Source organism: Vulpes lagopus, chromosome 2 (genome assembly GCF_018345385.1).
Source record: "Vulpes lagopus strain Blue_001 chromosome 2, ASM1834538v1, whole genome shotgun sequence".
Classification (NCBI taxonomy): Eukaryota; Metazoa; Chordata; class Mammalia; order Carnivora; family Canidae; genus Vulpes; species Vulpes lagopus.
In genome coordinates, this window is record NC_054825.1 from 134,562,492 (window position 1) to 134,583,874 (window position 21,383).

Below are 21,383 nucleotides of genomic sequence, written 5' to 3' on the forward strand. Positions count from 1 at the left end.
GAAATGAAAGATGCCAGGGAAGAATCAGAGCAGATATTGATCATCCTAACAAATCCTATACTTGTCCAAAAACGTGCCACTACTGTATTGCTGCTGATGGTGAGTTCAAGAGAGATCACTTCCTTTTGAGTTCTTCTGATGCTCCTGATGACTGGAACTCCTACCATCTCCAAATTGGACTGCTCTAAGTCCAGCTCGTTCAGTTAAATCCAGACATTAGGTCTTAGCTAAAGAGTAGTCAGTAGCCGGCATCCTGGCTAAGAACACGGACTGTAATGTGGCTCTGCCATTCACTAGAGGTGAGATCTGGGTCTTAGTTTCCCATTTATTAAATGGAGATGTATTAGCCAGGGTTCTCTATGGAAACAGAACCAATAGGAGATATATGGTGGGAGGCAAAAGAGAGAATTATTACAGGAAATGCTCATATGATTATGGAGGCTGAGAAGTCTGCCTGCAAGCTGAAGCACTGGGAAAGCCAGTGGGTACTTCTGTCTGATTCTAAAGGCCTGGGAACCAAATGAGTTGATGGTGTAACTCTCAGTTGGAGGCCAAAGAGAGAACAAGGATTGAAACCACCGTGGGGGGGTAGTAGGAGTGGTGATGGCATAAATCCCAGTTCAAGTCTGAGGACCAGCAGTGTTGTCAGAGGGCAGGAGAAGATGGATGTCTCAGCTCAAGCAAAGAGCAAATTTGCCTTTCTTCCACCTTTTTTTGTTCTATTGAAGGCCTGACTTGACCAGATAATACCCATTCACACTGGTGAGGGCAATCTTCCTTATTTATTCACTCTGCTTCCTGAAATACTGCCACAGTTATACATAGAAATAACATTTTACCAGCTCTCTGGGCATCCCCCTTAGCCCAGTCAAAATGACCCATGAGATTAACCATCACAGGTGAAAACAGTACTGACTTCAGAGTCATTGTGAGGAATAGAAGAATTTATATGTAAAGTATGTAGAACACTGAACTCAGAACAACGGTTAGAAGGTGATGATAATGATAATGGCAACTAAAGAAGGTGCCAAATGGCATTTTCCTTCAACCTGCTAGCATAATATTCCCTCTGACCACTGTTTTCATTTTAAAGTGGTCCCCAAACTACTTGGTCCCCAAAGTAGCGTCAGAGGATGCTACTGCTTTAGGAGCTGGGCCAAAGTGACTTATTGCTACAATCATATAATGACAGCCTTCCCTACCCCTCTCTCCACTAACTGCAGATCAAGTTAAGTAAATGGATAACTTAAAAACTTAAGTTTAAGTTTTTAAACTTAAATTTTCATCCCATTAGTTTTTACACTTTCAATGCTAAATGAGCATTTGGAAAAGAATTAATGAGTAGAAAATAATTATTACTAGAAATGCTCAGAAATAGTCACCCAGGCATAGCTCAACAGCCAGATTATTTTTCATGAGGATGTACCCAATTGTTTCTATTCTAGATTGCATAAATATAAGAGTTATTTTCTGCTAGTAAAATTAGTCTTCAATTGTATGAGAGAATGAAGTATGTCAGTATTTGGTTTTGTCCTACCAAGAGGATAGTAGGGTCAAGGTTCAGTGCTAGGTGAGAAAATTTGGGTCCCTAAGATGAGATACTGAAGGCCTTCATGATGCCATCTCCAGGCACATGGCTCCTCTTTTGTATACAGGGCTCACTAAACATAACACTCATCTGACTGTTAGCATGTACTGTCTTATAGGATTTTATTATTATTACTCATCATTTAAAGCATTAGTTTTTATTTTCCAGTTGCACTTACATCTATGAAAGAATGACTTTTATATAGTTCCTTATGTCTTAAGACATGTCTAGAAGAAAACTATATTTTTGGTGTATATCTGAAAAAAACACATTGGTTAATAACTTGTTGCCTTGCATGGATTATGCTTCAAAATTTTTAACTTCCAATAATCACCCCCAAAAATGAGATGTGTGGTAGCTAAATCTTAATCATGAAGGAACTAGAAAATGTCTGCCAACTAAGGACCAACAGCCCATAGTATGAGGTCTAGAGCTGGAGCTTCATGATTAGAGGATGAGCCCCTAAAAGTAGTTGTGGCTGGGAAAAAAACTCGGCTCCACCAAAGTAATTCCACTTGCTCTAAAGGCTTATTGGTGGCCCTCACTACCAAACTGCAAATGATTTGTACTTTTCTGGGTCCTAACATTTGAAGAGGCTGTCTCCCTATTGATTCCTTTTATATATGGAAGAACTGTGGTTTTTGCTTTCTACACAGACCACTGAGCTAAACTCGGTGAAACTAAATTCAGCTTGAAACTCTTATTGGATATCTGTTGAGACTGTGGAACTATACAGTATCCTGTCAGAATGTTTTTCAAGAAATATGAATGATGGAGTTCACAGAAGGAACATCTTAGGCTTTTTTTGCACTGGAAATAAACATTCTCAGCCTTAACCTCTTCCACTCACAAAGAACACCCCCCTCCCCACCCATGCCTTTCCTTACCACCTGTCTGCCATACTTAACTCAAAGGGATGATGGAAATGAGAATACTTCATGCCTAGAAAAGACTCTCTTCTAGTCCATGCTCGTTCTGATGCCCGTAAATACATTATTATGTGAATACACCTACTAAAAAAGAGGGGTGTATTTCGAAGGACCTGCTTGAAAACGTTGGATGACACTTGAGAGACTACAAACTCTTGATATGCGTCCCCATTTGACACTGAAAGAATTCTTACTGAGGGAAATTGAAGAACGAAGTACCACCTTCTGCTTGTCCATTATTCCTTCTCCATCTCCAATCCTGGGAGCTCAGTACTGTTCACAACATAAAGATAGGCTTTGTTCTATATTCCCAAACAATACTTTTCCTGAAATGGCTATCATGGGGGGAGGGAACATATATAGCAACGCTAAACATACTATGTTTTTTAGGTCATAAGGTTCTTTTCTCTTTTTTTAAGCCTAATTTGAGTAGCCAAGATTATTTACTGATGGTCTAATTTTTTCCATAATGGAAAAAGCCAAACCTAGACAGAAAAATCCCTTCTTTTTTTTCTCTCACTCTTGTCATAAACACAGGTTTTATATTTCAATTTTTCCCCTTCTCTCTAAAGTAGGCCTGATTTCAAATGAAAGATTTCAAATGAAGAAAGACACATAGAAGAGGTCCTAAAGAGTCTCTTGGTAGACACAGAATTGTTGAATTTAAAGATAATTGAGTTTGACTTCTACCATATAACAGCAACGCACAGCCATTAGGATTCTTACTTAGACAGGGCTCATCAATTCTCACTAAACCTTATTCACAGATTTGAAAGACCTCGGCCATTGCTAATAAAACAGATGATGTGGAAGGAAAGTCTCTGGGAGGAAAGTGGAAGTTCCCAGTTCAAAAATAATCCTAAACCAGATCACACTCCTTAAAAAAGTTCCATTAATATCTAAATGACTTCCTAATTTCTATATGTGTTTCTCAAGATCTTTCCAAGCACAACTTCATATTTGTTGGGTAAGATGGCATGACATTCAAGGAAAACATATTAGAGATCTAATTCCATTAAGTGCTCACTGGTTAGTCACAAGTTTTTACTATTATATTCTCTAAAGGGGCAACCCAGGGCATTTAGCCACCAAAGGAACTGTCGTATGCTGTGGTGAAGTTGTTCATTATTTTTCATAGCCCACCCCCAAAATTTCATTTTTATTCCAAAAAGATAGGTGTATTAGTATTATTTCTTCTTTTTTTTTTTAAATTTTTATTTATTTATGAAAGTCACACACACAGAGAGAGAGAGAGAGAGAGAGAGAGAGAGGCAGAGACATAGGCAGAGGGAGAAGCAGGCTCCATGCACCGGGAGCCTGATGTGGGATTCGATCCTGGGTCTCCAGGATCGCGCCCTGGGCCAAAGGCAGGCGCGAAACCGCTGCGCCACCCAGGGATCCCAGTATTATTTCTTCTTGAGTATGAAACAGCCTATGAATGTAGCAGTGGGATAAGGAGAGGTCATTCAAGGTCAGTGGCTCCTGCCTTTCCCTGAGATCCACTTATCCTGTCCCCAAGAAACACCATGATGATGTACTTCCTGAGCCCCAGAGGACTGGCCCACGACTGGACTAGAGTTCCACTTAGAAAGCCCCTTGGGAATCCCTGCTGCCATCTGATTTTCTAGGCTGCTCCGAGGCAGGGGTGGTACTTCCCCAGCTGTGAGGGTAGAGCCTTTATCAAGCCCCAGGTAAAAAGGGAAAGAACACAAGGCTGTTAGGGCCAACCACTGCATTAAGAACTATATATGTTTATCTCAGCTCATCCCATTCAGTGTAGCAACCACCCAGAGAAATCTGTGCTGTCATCCTGATTTTATAGGCGAGGAAACTGGCCCAGAGAGGGGAAGTGGTTTGCCCAAGCTCATATAGTAAGAAGCAGATAGGAATTCCATTGCAGGGCCCTCTGTCTCTGAACCTGGTACCCTTCTTGGTATAATTATGTTTGTTAGGTATTTGGTTTTGTTTCTATGCTTGGGGGGTGGGGTGGACAGGGAGGTGGACGAGGGGCACCCTGAGATGAGGGGAATATGGGATGGGGATGCAGGGCCAGCATTGCAGGCAGCACCAAAAGGATAAGCAGGAAATTTCCTGAAGGGCTTTGGATCCTACCAGTTTGGAATTACGACTGACTTTAGGGCAGGGATTATGATTCATTGTTGTAAAAAGTGTAAAGGAAAGAAAGCCTGTCCTAATGTTATTGATTATAGTTTTGGGGTTAATGACTTTCCATAAGTCAGAGATGTTAATCAAATTTAAAAATTCTATAGCTGTGATAGTTCACTTTATGTCAATTTGACTAGGCTAAGGGATGCTCGGATAGCTGGTAAAACATTTCTGAGTGTGTCTGTAGGTGTGTTTCTGGAGATTAGCATTTGATTCAGCAACCTGAGTAAGGAAGACTGTCCTCACCCCTGCAAGTGGGTGTCATCTAATCCATAAAGGGTCCCCCAAGTAAAACAGAAAGGAGGAGGATTGGCAAAGTCTCCTCTTTTCTTGAGCTCGGATGTGTAGCTCCCAGTCCTCTTGCCTCCAGACTCTAAAACTTATGCCAGTGCTCCCTCTGTTCTCAGGACTTCATACATGGACTGGATCATACCACTGGCTGTCTTGGTTTTCTAACTTACTGATAGCGGATGGTGGGACTTCTTGGCTTCCATAATTGCATGGGCTAAGTCCTGACTTCAGTGTCCTATTGGTTCTGTCTCTCTGGAGAACCCTAACTAGTATGATTGTATAATTTAAAGCAGTGTTTTTAAACCAGGTGTTGCAATGTGTGCTTGTGACTTGCATGTGCATGTGTGTGTATGTGTGAAAGACAGAGAACTGGACTGAGATTTTAAAAATGTATTTCTTACTATGGTCCGTGGTCAAAGACACTTGAAACCCATTGGTTTTCAATGGGTTGGAGGATAGAAATAAATCCAATCACATTCAATAGGCCAAATATTTCCAGACGTGTTATCAGGGCCCTGGCTACGTGTCTGCTGTTACCAGGACATCTCAAACCACTATTAATCACAGAATTCTCTATGGCCTCCATAATTTTGTGTTTTTATTTTTAAAAATGTTATTTGTGAAGTTGTAAATTAGAACAAGTTGCCCTGTTGGCCTAATGGAGTTAAGACTCATGGTCTCCCTCATTCCTCTGCTACTGAGCTGTCTTTATTTGCTGAATTGCAATGTGGGGTATGGATTGGGTGCTGCCAGAAAGCACACAACTCAAAGTGGCTGTGTTTCTCTGCTGGTGGGCACAATTCCAGAGCCCGAGGCAGCTGTTAACTCTGTTTGCAGAAATATAAATTCTTAAAGTATCAACCTTAGCTCCAAAGTGCCAAGAGAAATCCCTACAAAGCTTGTGGGCAAAATACATAGAAACATTTTTTTGTCAGTAGGTCAATGAGCAATGGAATCTAGTGAGAGGAGAAGGAGAAATGATACCTAAGTACTCAGCAGTGGGTAGAGCCTCCTACGGAGCTCTGCCAAGTGCCAGGGTTCAAAACCAGTCCTCCCACCTGCAACTCTGGGAAAGTACTGGGCTTCAGGTTTCTTTATCAACAAAACATGGATGATAATATACTTGCCTAACAGAAATGATGTGGGGGTCAAATGAAGTTATACAAACAAGTAAAAGCACTTAGAAGAATGCCTGACATGTAGTAAGTGCTCAATAAACAATCATATGCACAAATTTAGGAAATAAATAGAATGAGAATCCACCCACTGTGAAATCACCAAAGAAAAGAATCCTATTGACTTAAAGAGATTGGTAACATACACATAAGATAAAATGTATCATCTTAACCATTTTTAAAATCAAATTAAAAAACATTTTTAAATAGGCTTCATGCCCAGCATGGAGACTAGCGTGGGGCTCAAATTCACAACCTGGAGATCAAGACCTGGGTGGAGATCAGGATTTAGAGGCTTAGCCGACTGAGCCACCCAGGTGCCCCTTAACCATTTTTAAGCACAGTTCAGTGGCAGTAAGTACATTTACATGGTTGTGGTGCCATCACCACCATTCATCCAGAGGACTCTTGGAAGACTGAAACTCTACAATAATGCCCCATTCCGTCTCCCCAGCCCTTGGCCATTTGACTTCTTTTCCACAAATTTGCTTATCTTGGTGCCTCATATAAGTAGAATCATACAATATCTGTCTTCTTGTCAGGCTTATTCCACTGAACATAATGTCCTACAGGTCTGTCCACATTGCAGCGTGTGTCAGAATTTGCTTCCTTTTTAAGGCTCGTTGACTTTTTAACCTACCAATTGCTTTTTTTCGAGTTTTCAGAAACTAAAGATGTAAATAGGACACCTCCTCTCTCCAACAAAGGCAAATAACGTCTGGAAACACTCCCTGGAGTTACCTGGAGATACCTGTCTCCATAGAAATGCTAATTGGAAAACCAGTTTTCCTTAGAAAAGTATTATTCCTTGAGGCAGGCTGTTTACATTAATCAACATTCCTCTAATACTTGTCAGTGTTTTGTAACACTTTTTCAAGTGCCAATTGTAGCTTGCCAGTTCTTCTGAAGTGTGGCGCCTGTGAATGGGGGAAAACCGGAATGGTAACTCTGTTCCCTGGGGGCATTTTCTGCCATGGTGAAGCAGTAATTTTGATCATTTTCATTTTACACAAACGTGGCTTAGGTGCACGTTGGCTAGAGATAGTGGATGGACTGATTAGTCGGGGTGCGAAAAATCCCCGTTTCCCTGTACCTTCCTATATTCACCTCCTTGTAAAGTATTCAAGTTTTTCATTGAAAGTTGTGGATTTAATCTGTTTTACACAGCAACCAGAATCTGCTTACCACTGTCACAGAAATTTTCCCTTTCCATAAACATAATGGGGACAGGAAAAACAAAAACATGCTAAACAGCTACAATTAAAAAGAAAAAGAAAAGATAGATGGGACATTCCAGCCGACAACTCTTTGATTATGCTTTGTCATTTTTCATGATTTTTGGGGGGAACTATTTATTTATCGGCACATCATAAATATGTGCCTCTGTGATTCTAGATGAGCATAACATCAATGTCCGAGATTTAGTGCCATTTTCGTTTCTTTCAAATTAATATTTAAAGCTTAGTACACACAGCAATCCTCTGTTTCAGCATTATATTTCAAAATATTTAGGAAATTCCAAAATCAAACCAACAATTTGTAAATTTCACTGAAAAGCTCAAGCGATGAAAAGGCCAGTAGAACAACTATTTTTATAATGGGAATTAAGAAATTAAAATAAAATTTATTTGCTATCTTATTTTTAATATATAGTTTTCATTTTTGTTTTATAGTGAAGTTTCTGGTGATTTGAGCTTGATGGCACAAAAAACGATGCATCAGAGGATTGCTAATGTAATTTTCTTAAAGATATTCATTTTATATTAATTGATAACTAAGGGTCATTTGAGACTGCAGAGAAAACAAACAAAAATAAATAATAAAAAAACTAAAAGATCCAGAGCCAAGTGGGTAATCTTTTGGTTACTAAGTACAGTTTTTCCGTGATCAGAGAAAAAACAAACAAAACGCCATTTTTTTCATACTTTTTAAAACTAGAAACATTGTGAATCAATCTTTTAACGACAAAGGAAATTTTCATATTGACACATAAAGAAAAAGATGTAACATTGACCCTGAAATTATTTTCCCATTTTTTTATCATGAAAGATTCCAAACATAGTTGAAATACTAAGAGGAGTAGTGACAGATTCTATCCTTAAATTCTGAGACTACATGTTTCAGGAAATTTGCTTTCTCTTTTTGCACACACACTTTTTATTTGCTGTTGCAGACATCATTTGAAGTTGTAGGCTTTACCAAGAATCTTCTCAGAACAACATCCTCCTAGGTAACCACAAATTTCTCACATCAAGAAAATTAACCATGATTCCATATTACCTAATATCCAGTCCCACATTCATATTGCCCAAGAAAGTCTTTCAGAGTTGCTGGGGGTTTTTTGTTTTTGTTTTTTTGTTGTTGTCATTTTGTTTAATAACAAGGAACCAATTAAGATTCACATATTACATTTCTCTCATATGCCTTTGTTTGGAGGGACAGTCCTCCCTATTCTCTTCCCTACACCTGTAACACTGGCTTATTTTTATTTGTTTGTTTATTTTAAAGTAGGCTTTACACCCAACTTGGGGCTTGAACTCAGGACCCTGAGATTTAGAGTTCATGCCATAATGACAGAGCCAGCCAGGTAACCCTAATATTGACTTTAAAAAACATTTTTAAAAATTTAGTTATTTGAGGTGGGAGGAGCTGGGGAAGGAACAGAGGGAGAGGGAGAAGTAGGCTCTCTCCTGAGCAGGGAGCCTGTTCCGGGGCTCAATCCTAGGACCCTGGGATCATGACCTGAGTCAAAGGCAGATGCTTAACTGACTGAGCCACCCAGGCACCCTAACATTGACTTTTTAAAGAGCCCAGGCCAGTTGTCTTGTGACATGTGCCAACATTCTGTATTTATGTCATTTGACTTGTTCATGTAGGCCTAGAATTTCCATTCTAGAGGCTGAAGACATCTGGAATACCTACCGCCTAGCCTTCTAGCTCTTTATCATTTCCCAGAGCTCCTCTGCCTTCAATCATGAGGAACACCATGAGATCACAGATGAGCTGAACTCCAGCTTCAACTCTTCAAAGCAATTGCCAGTTTCTTTTTTTTTCTTAAGATTTTATTTATTCATCACACACACACACACACACACACACACACACACACACACAAAGAGAGGAAGAGACACAGGCAGAGGGAAAAGCAGGCTCCATGCAGGGAGCCCAACGTGGGACTCGATCCCGGGTCTCCAGGATCATGCCCTGGGCTGAAGGCAGCGCTAAACCGCTGAGCCACCGGGCTGCCCCAATTGCCAGTTTCAAGAAAAAAAAAGTATTGGAGATCCCTGGGTGGTTCAGCAGTTTGGTGCCTACCTTTGGCCTGGGGCATGATCCTGGAGTCCCGGGATCGAGTCCCCCATCGGGCTCCCTGCATGGGGCCTGCTTCTCCCTCTGCCTGTGTCTCTGTCTCTGCTTCTGCCTCTCTCTCTCTCTCTCTCTCTCTCTCTCTCTCTGTGTGTGTGTCTTGTGTGAATAAATGAATAAAATCTTTTTTTTTTTTTTTAAGTATTTAAAGGATACCCCAAAGCAAAAGCTTTTCTAAGGTTAAAAGAGAGGCATCCTGGTTTAATACTGATCTCCTTGCAAGTCCAGGGTCTGCAGCGTGGTAGGCCCTCACAGACAGCACTCAGGGGGTCAAGGTCAGCTCGTGGTTTATGTGAACACGTAGGAAAGATCAGCATACATGCTTCCTTTAAGGTCCTTTTGCCTTACCAAATGACTCTTTGGCTCCTGTTGAGCTAAATACTAAACTGAAAGAATAAAAAAAAGTGTATTACCTCGACTTTTATCAGACTTCAGAATGGAATAAAAAAAAAAAACTTGCTAATTTACACTGAGACGTATTGGTACGTTATGCTCTGAGCTCCAGGAAATATCTGCTCTTGCCCCAAAATACTGTCTTTGCTTTTCAAGGGCAGCTCCCCAAGGACTTGGAGAGCTCTGATAGAAACTATTTCAAGGAAAACTAATCCTGCATCTACGGGAACACGGAGGAGTGTACCATCCATGTGCATAAGATGTAAACAGGCCGAGAAGGGCATTTAATATGTGAGAGAAAATGCTCCAGTGGTATTTGGGGCTGTGCTTCTGCAGTGGCTTATAGACAGGCTATTTTGGCCTGGTACCTCTCTAGAAATACAGACTTAAATAAACAAAAGTTCAGCCTCCACCGAGGTGGTGTCCTTCTGCAAGTGTTTTTAAAAACGTGATTGGCCAGCTAAGAAGTTTATCCGCCTGGTGCCTCAAATTCTCAAACAGTTTATTTGAATACCACGTGAATGTCTAATCTCCTACAAGTTTTGGGGCTTTAACAAGGTAAACAGATGAGTGGCTGTGAAAGTAAACACTGCATTTCCTCCCAGGCTCCAAAATTCTACTCCCTCCATCCCTTTCACTGGCCCCAGCCTTCCCCTTCCCAAGCTTGGTCTCTTGTACCCTGCAGAAGTACTGAAATTGCAAAGGAGACATTTTTAATTATAAGTACTACAGTAATGAATTCAAGTACACTCGTTTATCATAAAGGGCTTTCCCATCTGTCTCTAAAGTATACTTAAAAAGGCTGTGTATTTGATAACATTAGCACTGAGCATCTTCCACATATTAATGTTCAGCATTTTAGATGTTCTTCGCTTCCCCCAACCCCTGAAGACAACACAGCGGTAGTTTGAGAAAAGGCACATTTATCTCTGTGTTTGGGAGTGCCTGTGTGGTCTTTTCCTAATTTATTTGCACTCTAATCCTCAGGGATAGCATCCCAATCCCCCATAGGCAAAGGGAGATTAGGGAATGGGGATGTCTGCTTCTCCCCATTCTGACAGAGAAAAGAAAACAACTTCCTCAAGTCCCTCAAGTTCATCTGGCCACTGTACAAATTGTTCTTGAGCATGGAGGGTTTCCAAAAGCCCTAATTAGCAACTCACAGCAAACATTTCTTTGCATTAGCTAATGATCCGGCTACACTTGTAAGCAAACAGAACCAACATATCTAATCAATGCTGAAAAACCAACCAAATGCCTATTAAACATCTGGATGTAATTTTCTAGTTAGAACAAAATGAAAACATATGCAGGTTCCTTTGATCTGCATCTTAACAAAGAAATTGTTGATAAAAAAGCACACTGGTCAGTCAATGTGTCATTTTCATAAACTACTCGTTTCTCTTCAAATGCTCCCAGTTTAATTTAGTTGGTTTCCTGCAATCTCTAATTTTACCATATTGTGTGAAACCGCAAGAGATTCTTTGGATGTGATTTTATTTGAGGTTTTACTGCTGCATGGATCGGCTACTGATTTTTTTTTTTTTTCCTTTCTTTGCTTTCTCTCTCCATGCCCCACACCCATCCTGCCCTTTTCTTTGGTAAAGGGGTGGGGGAAAAGGTTATAAAGCAATGCTGGGAAAATTCTTCTGGACCCTATATTCTCAGGGTTTAAGAAAACTCAGTTAAAAAAAAAAAGTCAAATGAGAAAATGCATGAGCAATAACTCACAGCTAAAAGGAAGAGAAAATAATGTGATCTTCAGAAACCGACATACTCATTTCAAATAAAAAAGTAATAGATTTAAAAGTTGCATAATATCATTGATCAGCAGCCATAGCTTTTTCTATGACATGTTTAGAACCTGTACGATATACCATCTACTTTTTGTAATGACTTACGCCATTGGTTGACTTGAAAATTTGATAGTCAGCAGCAAACAAATGGAAATATACCCCTATATGCATCAAGGATAAAATAAACAATCTGGTAATCTTCTTGTTGCTTTGCAGAGGATAAAAAGGGGATTGTTTTTTTCAGAGATAATTTTCTATGGAAGCGGCGTACTTAATATCATTTCATGTAAAAACATCATCAACATATGAATATGTTAAAGGTAAAAAAGATTATGGTTAACAGACTTTAAATAGAAGACTAAAATGACAGATTTCATGGGTAGGATTATTTTCTTTTAAACAGGCTGTAGCCAATCTGCACATATATTATTTATTTAAAACATAAGATTAAAGCTACTTGATTGTTAAACACCATCATTTGTAATGCAGTTTGATGAGAGTTTTGTAGTATAATTATTACAGCATGACAATCACAAAGAAAATATGACCTTGAAAAGGGGCCCAGCCTTCTCCCTCTGTCAAGGAGGATGGGATACACTCGAAAACCAACCATCTTTATGTACACAATTAAAGGTCTTCCAATTTTGAAATCATCACTCTTTCTTTTCTCCAGATACTACATTATACGGAATTCAGAAGGTTCTTGTCACGAAGTACACCGTTTTAATCTCTCTGTTTAAACCTAATTACCAGTGTGTGCTAGTAAATCAAAATAAAGCTTGGGTAAGCCAGGGAGAAGTGTCAGTTGCCCCAGTTGGCTCAGCATGCACAGGCATATTTGTGGCATCCAAGTTCTTTCTACACAGTCCTGAAGCTGATTATGGGATGAACTGACCATAGACTGGCATATGGGGCCCAATTACTAGATGAAGATTACAAGGAACGCAGGTTGCCAAAGGACAAAACTTAGCTGCCCATGAATCACATTATTTCAAAAAGTCCTACACGTGGAGCAAGTCTGCTCCAGTCATCACTCCGTTTAACTCAGGAAAGAGGGACAGTGCTTCCTTCCTTTTCATTCTCCATGTTAGCAAAACGAATAATATAACCCTCTCCCCAACCCCACTTAATGAGAACACTGCAAAACCGCATACCCAACTTGTTTAAGAATTTACTGTGGCCTTGTACAGGCTGGCTAAAATCGCTCCTTTAATTTTTCATTTATAATTGATATTTGGGATTGATGCAATTATAGACAAATCAATATCATGCATATTTAAAAACAACTCCAACGGTGAAGTGTATTATCTAAAATGATTCTTTTAACATTTCAAGAAAAAGATCTCTGAGAAAGAAAATCTCCGAATCAAATGTGTTTCTGTTTAAATAAATGCTTTTCCATAAGTCCCTGGAAAGTAAAATAGTGAGAACGTGGGAGTTATCAGTACCCAAAACTGAAGTATATTCCAAGGTAGGATGAATGCTTGTCAAAGACGTGTCTTTCTTACCGAAGTATTCACCACCATTTGGCTACCACAGTATTATTCACTCACCGATCGTGTGAAAATAGCTCAACCTAACTGTTCTTTAAATAAAAGTATAAATGCGGCAATACTGAAGGTTTTCTGCTGTGTCGTGTATTTGGAGACATAGACAAAAACTGGAGATTGACACAGTGTGCCACATTTACTTAAAACCTCTAAATACCTTCTAGGTCAAGTTCCACTCGTAAGAATTTTAGCCACGAGTGGCTAATGGACCCAACGCTTCCCATTTAGGTCCTTGCGCAGCTCCGCCCTGCCCTGGGCACCACCCAAAGGATGGGGGTAAGGGGCGGGCAGGACAGGTTCCCAGGTCTCAATGCGGGTTTATCCCATTGTCTCCCTTTGTTTCTAGGAATGGGGAACAGACTCGTGGGCATGTTGCTGAGAGGCCCCTAAACTCCCGGCGGCCCCCAACTCCCAAGACGGCGAATTCGGTCCAAGACAAGGACCAGAGATTTCGCGCTTCCGCGACTGGGACGCGCGTGCCTTGCCCTGGCAGCACCTCGGGGCATCCTTCCCGCCAAACGAAGGCAGGCCGACCTTTCCGCAAAGTCGTCTGAAATGCTTCAATAAGAGCCAACCGCTCCCACGTTGGGTGCAAAGGATGGGGGGGGGGGGGGTGGCCTGAGTATCCAGATCCTAGTGTTAGACGGCGGTGACCCTGCGCCAGCCCACGCGCCGCCGCGCTTTCCACCAAGCGCACAGTCCACTACTGCTTCTCACGGAAAAACAACCCTCAGAGAGATTTTTGAATGTGACCTCACTTTCAGAAGAGGAGCATCGCACAAGGAAGGGGCGCGCACGGAAAGACTCATTTGGCTCGAGCTACCAACCTCCCCAACCCTCCCCCGCCCCCCATAAGAAACTAGGCGGGTTAGACTCCGAGTTACTTTCACTGAGATCTGAGGATTTCCATTAAAGGGAAAAGTGAACAAGTGGCAGGATTTCTGCAAACTCGAGCCCCCAGCTTCCGCGGCGGCACGCTCGGTCCCTCCCGCTCGCGCGCGCCCGCGCCCGCGCCCGCGCGCACCCGCGCCGGCCCCACGTTACTTTGATTGACAGCCCGGCCCCGCCGCTCTCCTTCCCACCGACCTTCCCATCCGCGGTGCCAATCTCGGCGCCTCGCCTCTTCCCATTGGCTGCTTTCGGCGTCCCGCGGCTCCTCCGGGAACAGTTCCTCACCGAGCCCGGGAGGACGCGGCTGGCTGGGGGGGGGGGGGGGGAGCGGGGTGGGAGGGGAGACCGGGGAGACGGCGGAGACGCGAGCGAGTCGGGTGCGAGGGGAGGGGGGGCCGCCCGCGCGGCGCGGCGCTGCCATAGGCTTCGGGGAGGCGTCGCGTCAGCGCCCCACGTTGGGCGCCCGCGCGCGATTGGCTGGCGCGCGCTGCCCCGCCCCCCGCGGCCTGCCGGACCCGCGTCCCCGCCGGCTCTGCGCTCCCGCCCCCCGCCCGCGCGGGGCTGGGCGGGGCCGGCGCTGGTTAGCTCCGGAGTGTGAAACCGCGTGTTAATGTAACCGGCGCGAGAGGCGCGGGCGGCGGCGGCGGGAGCGGCGGCTGCAGGAGCAGCGGCAGCGGCAGCGGCGAGTACCCTGCGCCCCGCGTCCCCGAGGCGACCGACGGCGCCACCCCCACCCGCTCACGGCCGGGCGGGACCAAACCCCCCGCCGCGACTGCTCCGGACCCGCCCGCGGAGTTTGCCCGCCGGGGAGGGCGGCCGGGCGCGGAACGCTCTCCTGCTCTTTCCTCCACCGTCTCGTGGATGTCGCCCCCCGGGTCGTGAGAGAACTTTGCGGCGGGCTGGAGCGCCCTTTGCGACGAGGCAGACGAAGGGAAGGAAAGAAAGAGGGCCCAGGCCGGGGCTTGGGGCAGGAGTCCGGAGCGCCCGGGCCGGCCGTGTGGGGCGAGCGCGCGCGGGCCGCGGCGCCCGGATGCGCCCCGGGCTCGAGGAGCAGCGGGCGGCTGCCGCGCTGCCCCCCGCGGAGTAGCCCGCCGGGCCGGGAGGGGTCGTGCGGCCGCGGAGACCGCCGAGTGTCGGTGGCGCGGGGCGTGCCGAGCCGCCTCCCGGCGCGCCCTCCGCACTTTCCCCGCCGCGGCGTCATCCCGCGCTCCTCCGCCGGGGCTGAGGCTGCGGGGCGCCAGGCGCGGAGCCTCCGCCGCGGCCCGGGCCGTGCGCCTCGCCGCCTCCCGGGAGCCCGCGGGCGCCCGGCGACGGCGCTGCCCTGACCCGCGGCGGCCGGTCCCGAACGTCGCCGGGCTTGTCTGTGTGGGGTTAGCCGGGGGCGCCGGGCCACCTGCGCCTCGCCCGCGGCCGCGGCCGCGGGGAAAACCCGGAGAGGAGGCGGAGCGGGAGAAGAGCGACGGAAAGCGGCCCGCCTGGATCTGTTCGCCCCGGGATCGCCGAGGGGAGCGCGGCCCGAGGCCCCGCGGCCCCGCCGAGGCAGCGGAGGCCCGCGGGTTGGATCGCAGCCCCCGCGCCCTCTTCTCGGGCGCCGGCGCCACCGCGCAGGTTCTTGGCGCAGCCCGGCCCGGGGCGCCCCGCGATGTGGCCCTGAGCGAGGGAACGCGCACCGGCGGGAGCAGGAGTGGCCGGGGCGCCCCGCCGAGCGCGCCTGCGTGCGTGGCCCGCGCGCTCCCAGCGCTCCCGGGTTTTGCCCGGCTTCTCGGCTTAATTTTCCTCGGCGGGATTAAAGTTGGAAATTGAGCGGAGAATTGAGTTGCCCGGAAACAGAGCTGCGGCCGCCGCCAGAGCGATGTTCCCGCAGAGCCGGCACCCGGTGAGGCGCGGCGGGTACTGGGTGGGGGGGGGGCGGGGGTCGCGGGGTGGGGGGGGGGTGGGGGGGGATAGACGCTCGCCCTGCGCGGCCGGGAGACGGGCCTCTGTTAAATTCGGGAGGACCACCCCCCCCGCCCCGCGCAAGCCTCTAGGGGTGCACGGCTGGGGAGGTCTCGGAGCCTCCCTCCTGCGGTGGGGAGGGAGCTGAAGCTCAATTTTCCCCTCTACTCTTGGCCCCCTCCGAGCTGATGTCTAGACGGGGCGGGCGGGGGCTCCCGGGGACGCTGGGGTTTCTTTCCCGAAGCGATTTCTCCCTCCACCCCACCCCCTTGCCGAGACGGGTAGGACGCCCCCCCCTTTGTCTCTCGTCTCGCCTATTTACATGTCAATGCGGCCCCCGTTCCGGCGCCCCGGAGGTGGCCCCGGCGTCTCTGGGAACGCGGAGCGTTAGGGACTTGTTTTTCTTCTCTGGTCCCCGGGGTCATTATCGCCCCCGTGGGGAGGGGGCGGTGGCAACGACGACAGTTTGGCCTGGTTTTCCCCGGCCGCCGGGAGCCCCCGTCCCTACAGCCTGTGACCCGGGCGCGCGTACCGAGCACCGAGGAGGCTCCAGACTCGGCGAGGGTCCGCTTTCTCCTTCCATCAAGCGCAGAGCAAACTCGAGTTCAGGGCTCCGTTTTCCGCCACTTCTAACTTTATTTTTTGTTTACGTCCCGCCCACTTGTGCTTCCTCTGACTTCATTGTTTTGTCTGTCTCCCCGCATCCCTGTGCCTCGATTCCCCTCGGCGGCCGCCCCCAGACGCCGCACCAGGCTGCAGGCCAGCCCTTCAAGTTCACCATCCCGGAGTCCCTGGACCGGATTAAAGAGGAATTCCAGTTCCTGCAGGCGCAGTACCACAGGTGCGTGTCCGGCCGCGCCGGGCGGCGAGCGGTAGCCCCGGGGGCAGCCCCGGCACCTCCTCGCCCAGCCGGGGGCGGCGGCGGCTGTACTTAGTCCTCGCGTCCAGGCGGTGGCGTGTGGAGTCGCAGTTAAGACCTGTCATTCATGTTACCCTGTTTCCAGGTTATTCCTGGGCCGTCTCTCCTCTAATCTCCTCCTACTACCATTGTTTCCCTTTTGCCGGTTTGCTGCTGTTACAGGGAGCCTTTTTTTTTTTTTTTTTTTTTTTGAGTATTTAGGAGTTGCATGAGAACCGTCAATATTTGCACTTCGTTTATTTATTTTGCAACAGGCTGAGCTGAAACCTTGGTTCAATCGATGCTCCAACCCTGGAGTGCAGGTTTAGGGAGGCAGAGCCAGTGTTGAAATCGCTCTTTGCCATACCAGGGGATTGTGTTGTCTGAGACAAAGTCCATCATGGGAGACCAGGTGCTGTTAGCTGTGCCCGTCACTGGTGATGAGGGGGGTGGGGGTGGGGGGGGTGGTTAGGTGCAGGGGAAAGCTCCCCTGCCTTGGCCTCGTCATTTTGGAGTGGTTTGGGCAGGACAGGGGACTGCAGGCTCATTTATATAAATCCTGGCTTAGTCTCTTCACCTGAGACCTACTTCAAAAGGTTTATAAATGAAAAGTGATTGTAAAGTGCCCTGTCCATAGTGGATTTTCCAGAACTGTTAGTTTCTTTCCCATGTTCCAGTGAAGTCTTAGCTGATTAGAGCTAAGAAATAACTCTGTAATGACAGCCCTTATTTTGGTCATGCTTGAGAAAAAGTGCACAGATGCTTGGGTGTGAATTTTCTTATTTTGTCAGAGGCTTTTCTGATTGTTGACCTTTTGTCTGCTTGAAGATAATAATCTCTGGAACTTGAGGCATACCTGCTCACACTGTGTTTACCAAGCCGGGAGTAGCTACTTAACATATTTTGGCAGGGATTTAAAAACAAGATTTCAAAAGGGACCAACAATTGTAGAAGTAACTCTACAAGTATAGTTTTTAAATTTGGAGACTGTTTGAGTTGGCATAGATGGGACAGCCTGTGTCTGATGCTGAAAACTGTGCAAAGGCCAGATTTTGGTGGAATCCAGAGGAGCAAAACTGGTCCAGGGAAGTAGGAGTGAACAGATGAACGGGAGGAGGATTTGGTCTTCTGAGTAGATCAGAGGTTTTGACAGATTTTTCATTCTTGGCATCTGACCAGGTATGCATCAAGAAGAAAAATAATAGTAGCTGAATGGAGACGCTGTACTGTTCACCTTATTCCTTTTCCGTATTAAATGCAAGGACAAAGGTTTTGCATGTTTACCTAGATAGTTTATGGCTTTTCCAAATTGGTCTGTGTTTTTACTTGAAGTGCAAATATGTGAGGCAGATGTTAAAACAAGTGACATAATGTTTACATTAAGTTGCCTGTTTTGTTTTTGTAGCCTTAAATTGGAATGTGAGAAACTGGCAAGTGAAAAGACAGAAATGCAGAGGCACTATGTGATGGTAGGTATCAGAGATTAGACTTCTCTCTTTTGCATGTAAGATTAGCAAATACGTGTTCCTAGCATTGCAAAACATGAATTAATGAAATGCTTGATTTTTTTTCTTTTTGCAGTATTATGAAATGTCATATGGATTAAACATAGAAATGCATAAACAGGTAAGCTCTATTGAAATCTCAAGTTGAAATGAGAAATCAGTCATTATGATTCTATAAAACTGGCTGTGTCCTCAGTGGTGGTGGTGGTGGGGGGGGGATTTGTATGCCCTTAGTTTCTTTCCCTTCCTGTGAATTGATTGTAGTATTTTGCAGCAAGAGTTGTTTCTTGACAATTACAGAATCTGTAAGTGACTAGGTGAGAGGTGCCTTGGAAATGTGACCCAACTTGTCTATATAGGCTGATAGAAATTGAGTCTCTGAGTTGGCTTTTCCACCTGGATAGATTTATTCTCTGCTTGAAAGATCTGGGTATCCCATAGAGTTCTGAAATTCAGAGTAACTTACGTTTTTTTGCTGGTTGGAACAGCAGTGTGGTCCTGCGGGTGGAGGGGAAAGAAGGATATTCAGGAGTTTCTTAAGCAGGTTAAACATTGTATATGACTAACTGTGGGGTTCTCGTCTTGCTTCGGGGTTGCATAAAGTGACATTCAAGATTAGTGGCTTATTAGCAAACATCTTTTTGAAAACTTTCTCAATTGATGCAGATTTGGAGGTGAAAAAGCATTCTTTTATGGCCACAGCATATGTTGGGAGTCGCTTCAGTCCTAGTGGTTTTAAAAGCATGAAAAGATTAGTGACTGGAAAGCTCTAGCTATGACTATGAGTTTGCAAGTTCCCATAAAATTCACACTTATGGCTACTATAATGGTGTATAAAAAGAGTATTGAGCTGGAACAAGGCACTAAGGACCTCATAAGAGAAGAAAAGCTAAATGATTGCTCAGCCCAAAGGACCCTCGATTGAGTAGTCATTGTCTGCCAAAGAAAGCATTAATGGCAGGGTGTAAGTATTCTGGAGATATGCTGACATTCACTTTTTCATCAAGACGCTGGTACAATAAGTCTTTTAGAAATCGATTGCCTCTTAAAAAATTATCATCAGATGAAGTTGCACAGTTGGACACATTTCAAAGTGCAACAATACAATTCTTACTTGATGTATATGTGCTATTTCATCTCAAACCCTTGTTTCATTAAATTAAAGAGCATGGCTGACCGGCTGGGGCACAGTGGAGAAATTGATTAGTTCAGCCTTCAGATCTTCCTTATATTCAAAGACTTTCATTAAGCAAGTGTGTTTCAGAGTTGAATTCTGCTTTTGTAACTCCACACTCTTTGATTTTTAATTCATCATAGATTTCATAATGTTAAGTCGTGTACATTAGATCTATTCTCAGATATGTGTTTGGAAAGGGATAGTTAAGTTCAGGGCCTTTCTTTAATAATATAATTGGGCCTTTAAAAATGCTGATTTTATTCTGATTTGCAAAATTGGTAGCCTAGATTATGTTGGACTTGTGCCTTTGTTTTTTGTGTGTTTGAATGGCAAGTGCCTGATTGAGGCGGTTGTAACTTGTTGATAGTAATTGGGCAAGAAGATCTATGGTCATTTAAATGAATTATGCAAATAAACTGGGTGAAGGAGTTGTAACCTGCCACTTTTTTTTTTTTAAAGTTACCCCAAAGGCATACTTTTGCTAATCACAATTCTAGAAAGGGTAAACAGGAGACCGAGCTTTTTCTTAAACTCATAAACTCTTTTACAAGGAAACACTACCTCTGGATGATGCTGTATGCTGATGCAGGATTTATTGGGGAGGTAGAGGAAGTGTGTAATTCTGCCGGGTTCCTGAAGGTTACATGGTTACATGACCTCTTTTTTATCGAGTAGGAAAAAGGAAGAAGGGGCGAAGAGGGTCAGGAGCCCCATGGTGTGAAAATAGGTTTCTGATGAGTTTCTATACACTATTGGGCATTTGTGGGTAATATTGTCCATCCGTGAGCCACTATGCATTAATAATATGCTGCGTATAATTGGCTCAGTAATTTGAAAAATGTGAAAAGCTGAGAGATGCCATGTTCTTCATAGTAGGGTATTAAGCCTCTTGAAATTTAGTTTATATTGTAAATGCTGACAGACCCGTAACTAGAGTGGTGTGCAAAGCAGTGCTGTAATTCAGTTTAAAGTGGCCTTACATTTGAAAAACATCCTTCTGAATGTCACACATTAATAATAAGTTCTGAGGAGGCATTTGGTGCAGCTAGTAATCATAATTCTTATTAAAACTGGTGACGTCTGGCCCCCAGGGTGTAGCCAGGCTCAAATTGATGCTTTTTGCCGCCTGATCACCAGCATGGCCTAAGTGCTCATTATATTGTAGAGAGGGCCTTTGGAGCTCTCATTAGATTTGACAGGAATTCTCTCTGGGGGGAAACTGGGCATTAGTGAGACTCCTGACAGGCTGAAATTAGTCCTGCTTTATGGCTTATAACCAAATGCTAGCAAGGCATCATCAGGGGACACAAAAAATTGTCATTTCTGACAACATCTTTGTTACTGAAAAAAATGCAGCGATGGGGAAACTTTCCACGGAGAGAGCTTTAATGTTGTTAAGATTTGTCTGCAGTGTGACGACCGCTCTCTCCACCTTTCAGCGGGTTTGTCTAAGAAGTGAGTTTTAGAGATTTCAGTGTCAAATCTCACCACCAACTTTCCCGTCTGGAAGTTTTAAAGTGGAAGCGTGTCCAAATGGAGAATGGTATAATTGTGGTTTCCTTACTTGGGTTGGTGCCCACAGTCCATGTTTATGTTGTGTCAACACTTTCTGATAAGCCTTTCCCTCACTTTCCCTGCTCCCGTATGTGGCTGGTTACTGAAAAGTCAGTGCACCAGGGATGGTAATAGGTACTTAATTTTTTTGCTGTGGCATTTAGACAGT

General features: G+C 45.1%; 1 protein-coding gene and 1 long non-coding RNA gene across 8 annotated transcripts in view; one reads left to right on the forward strand and one right to left on the reverse strand.

Moving 5' to 3' along the window:
* The window catches only part of LOC121484916, a 158,186-nt gene extending 143,736 nt beyond the window's left edge, over window positions 1–14,450 (reverse strand). Inside the window, exon 1 of the long non-coding RNA XR_005986154.1 lies at window positions 14,341–14,450. This is a non-coding gene — a long non-coding RNA (uncharacterized LOC121484916). The remainder of the gene's footprint in view (window positions 1–14,340) is intronic.
* Window positions 14,451–14,708: 258 nt separating this feature from the next.
* Window positions 14,709–21,383, forward strand: part of TLE1 (TLE family member 1, transcriptional corepressor) — an 87,027-nt gene continuing 80,352 nt past the window's right edge. For 4 of the 7 annotated variants that reach the window (XM_041741115.1, XM_041741135.1, XM_041741164.1 and 1 more), the window contains exons 1-4: window positions 14,709–16,021; window positions 16,821–16,921; window positions 18,384–18,447; window positions 18,560–18,604. In XM_041741115.1, the coding sequence (XP_041597049.1) occupies window positions 15,998–16,021; window positions 16,821–16,921; window positions 18,384–18,447; window positions 18,560–18,604 (234 nt within the window). In that variant the 5' untranslated portion in view covers window positions 14,709–15,997. The remainder of the gene's footprint in view (window positions 16,022–16,820; window positions 16,922–18,383; window positions 18,448–18,559; window positions 18,605–21,383) is intronic. The other 3 variants (XM_041741125.1, XM_041741175.1, XM_041741145.1) reach the window with 2 other exon arrangements.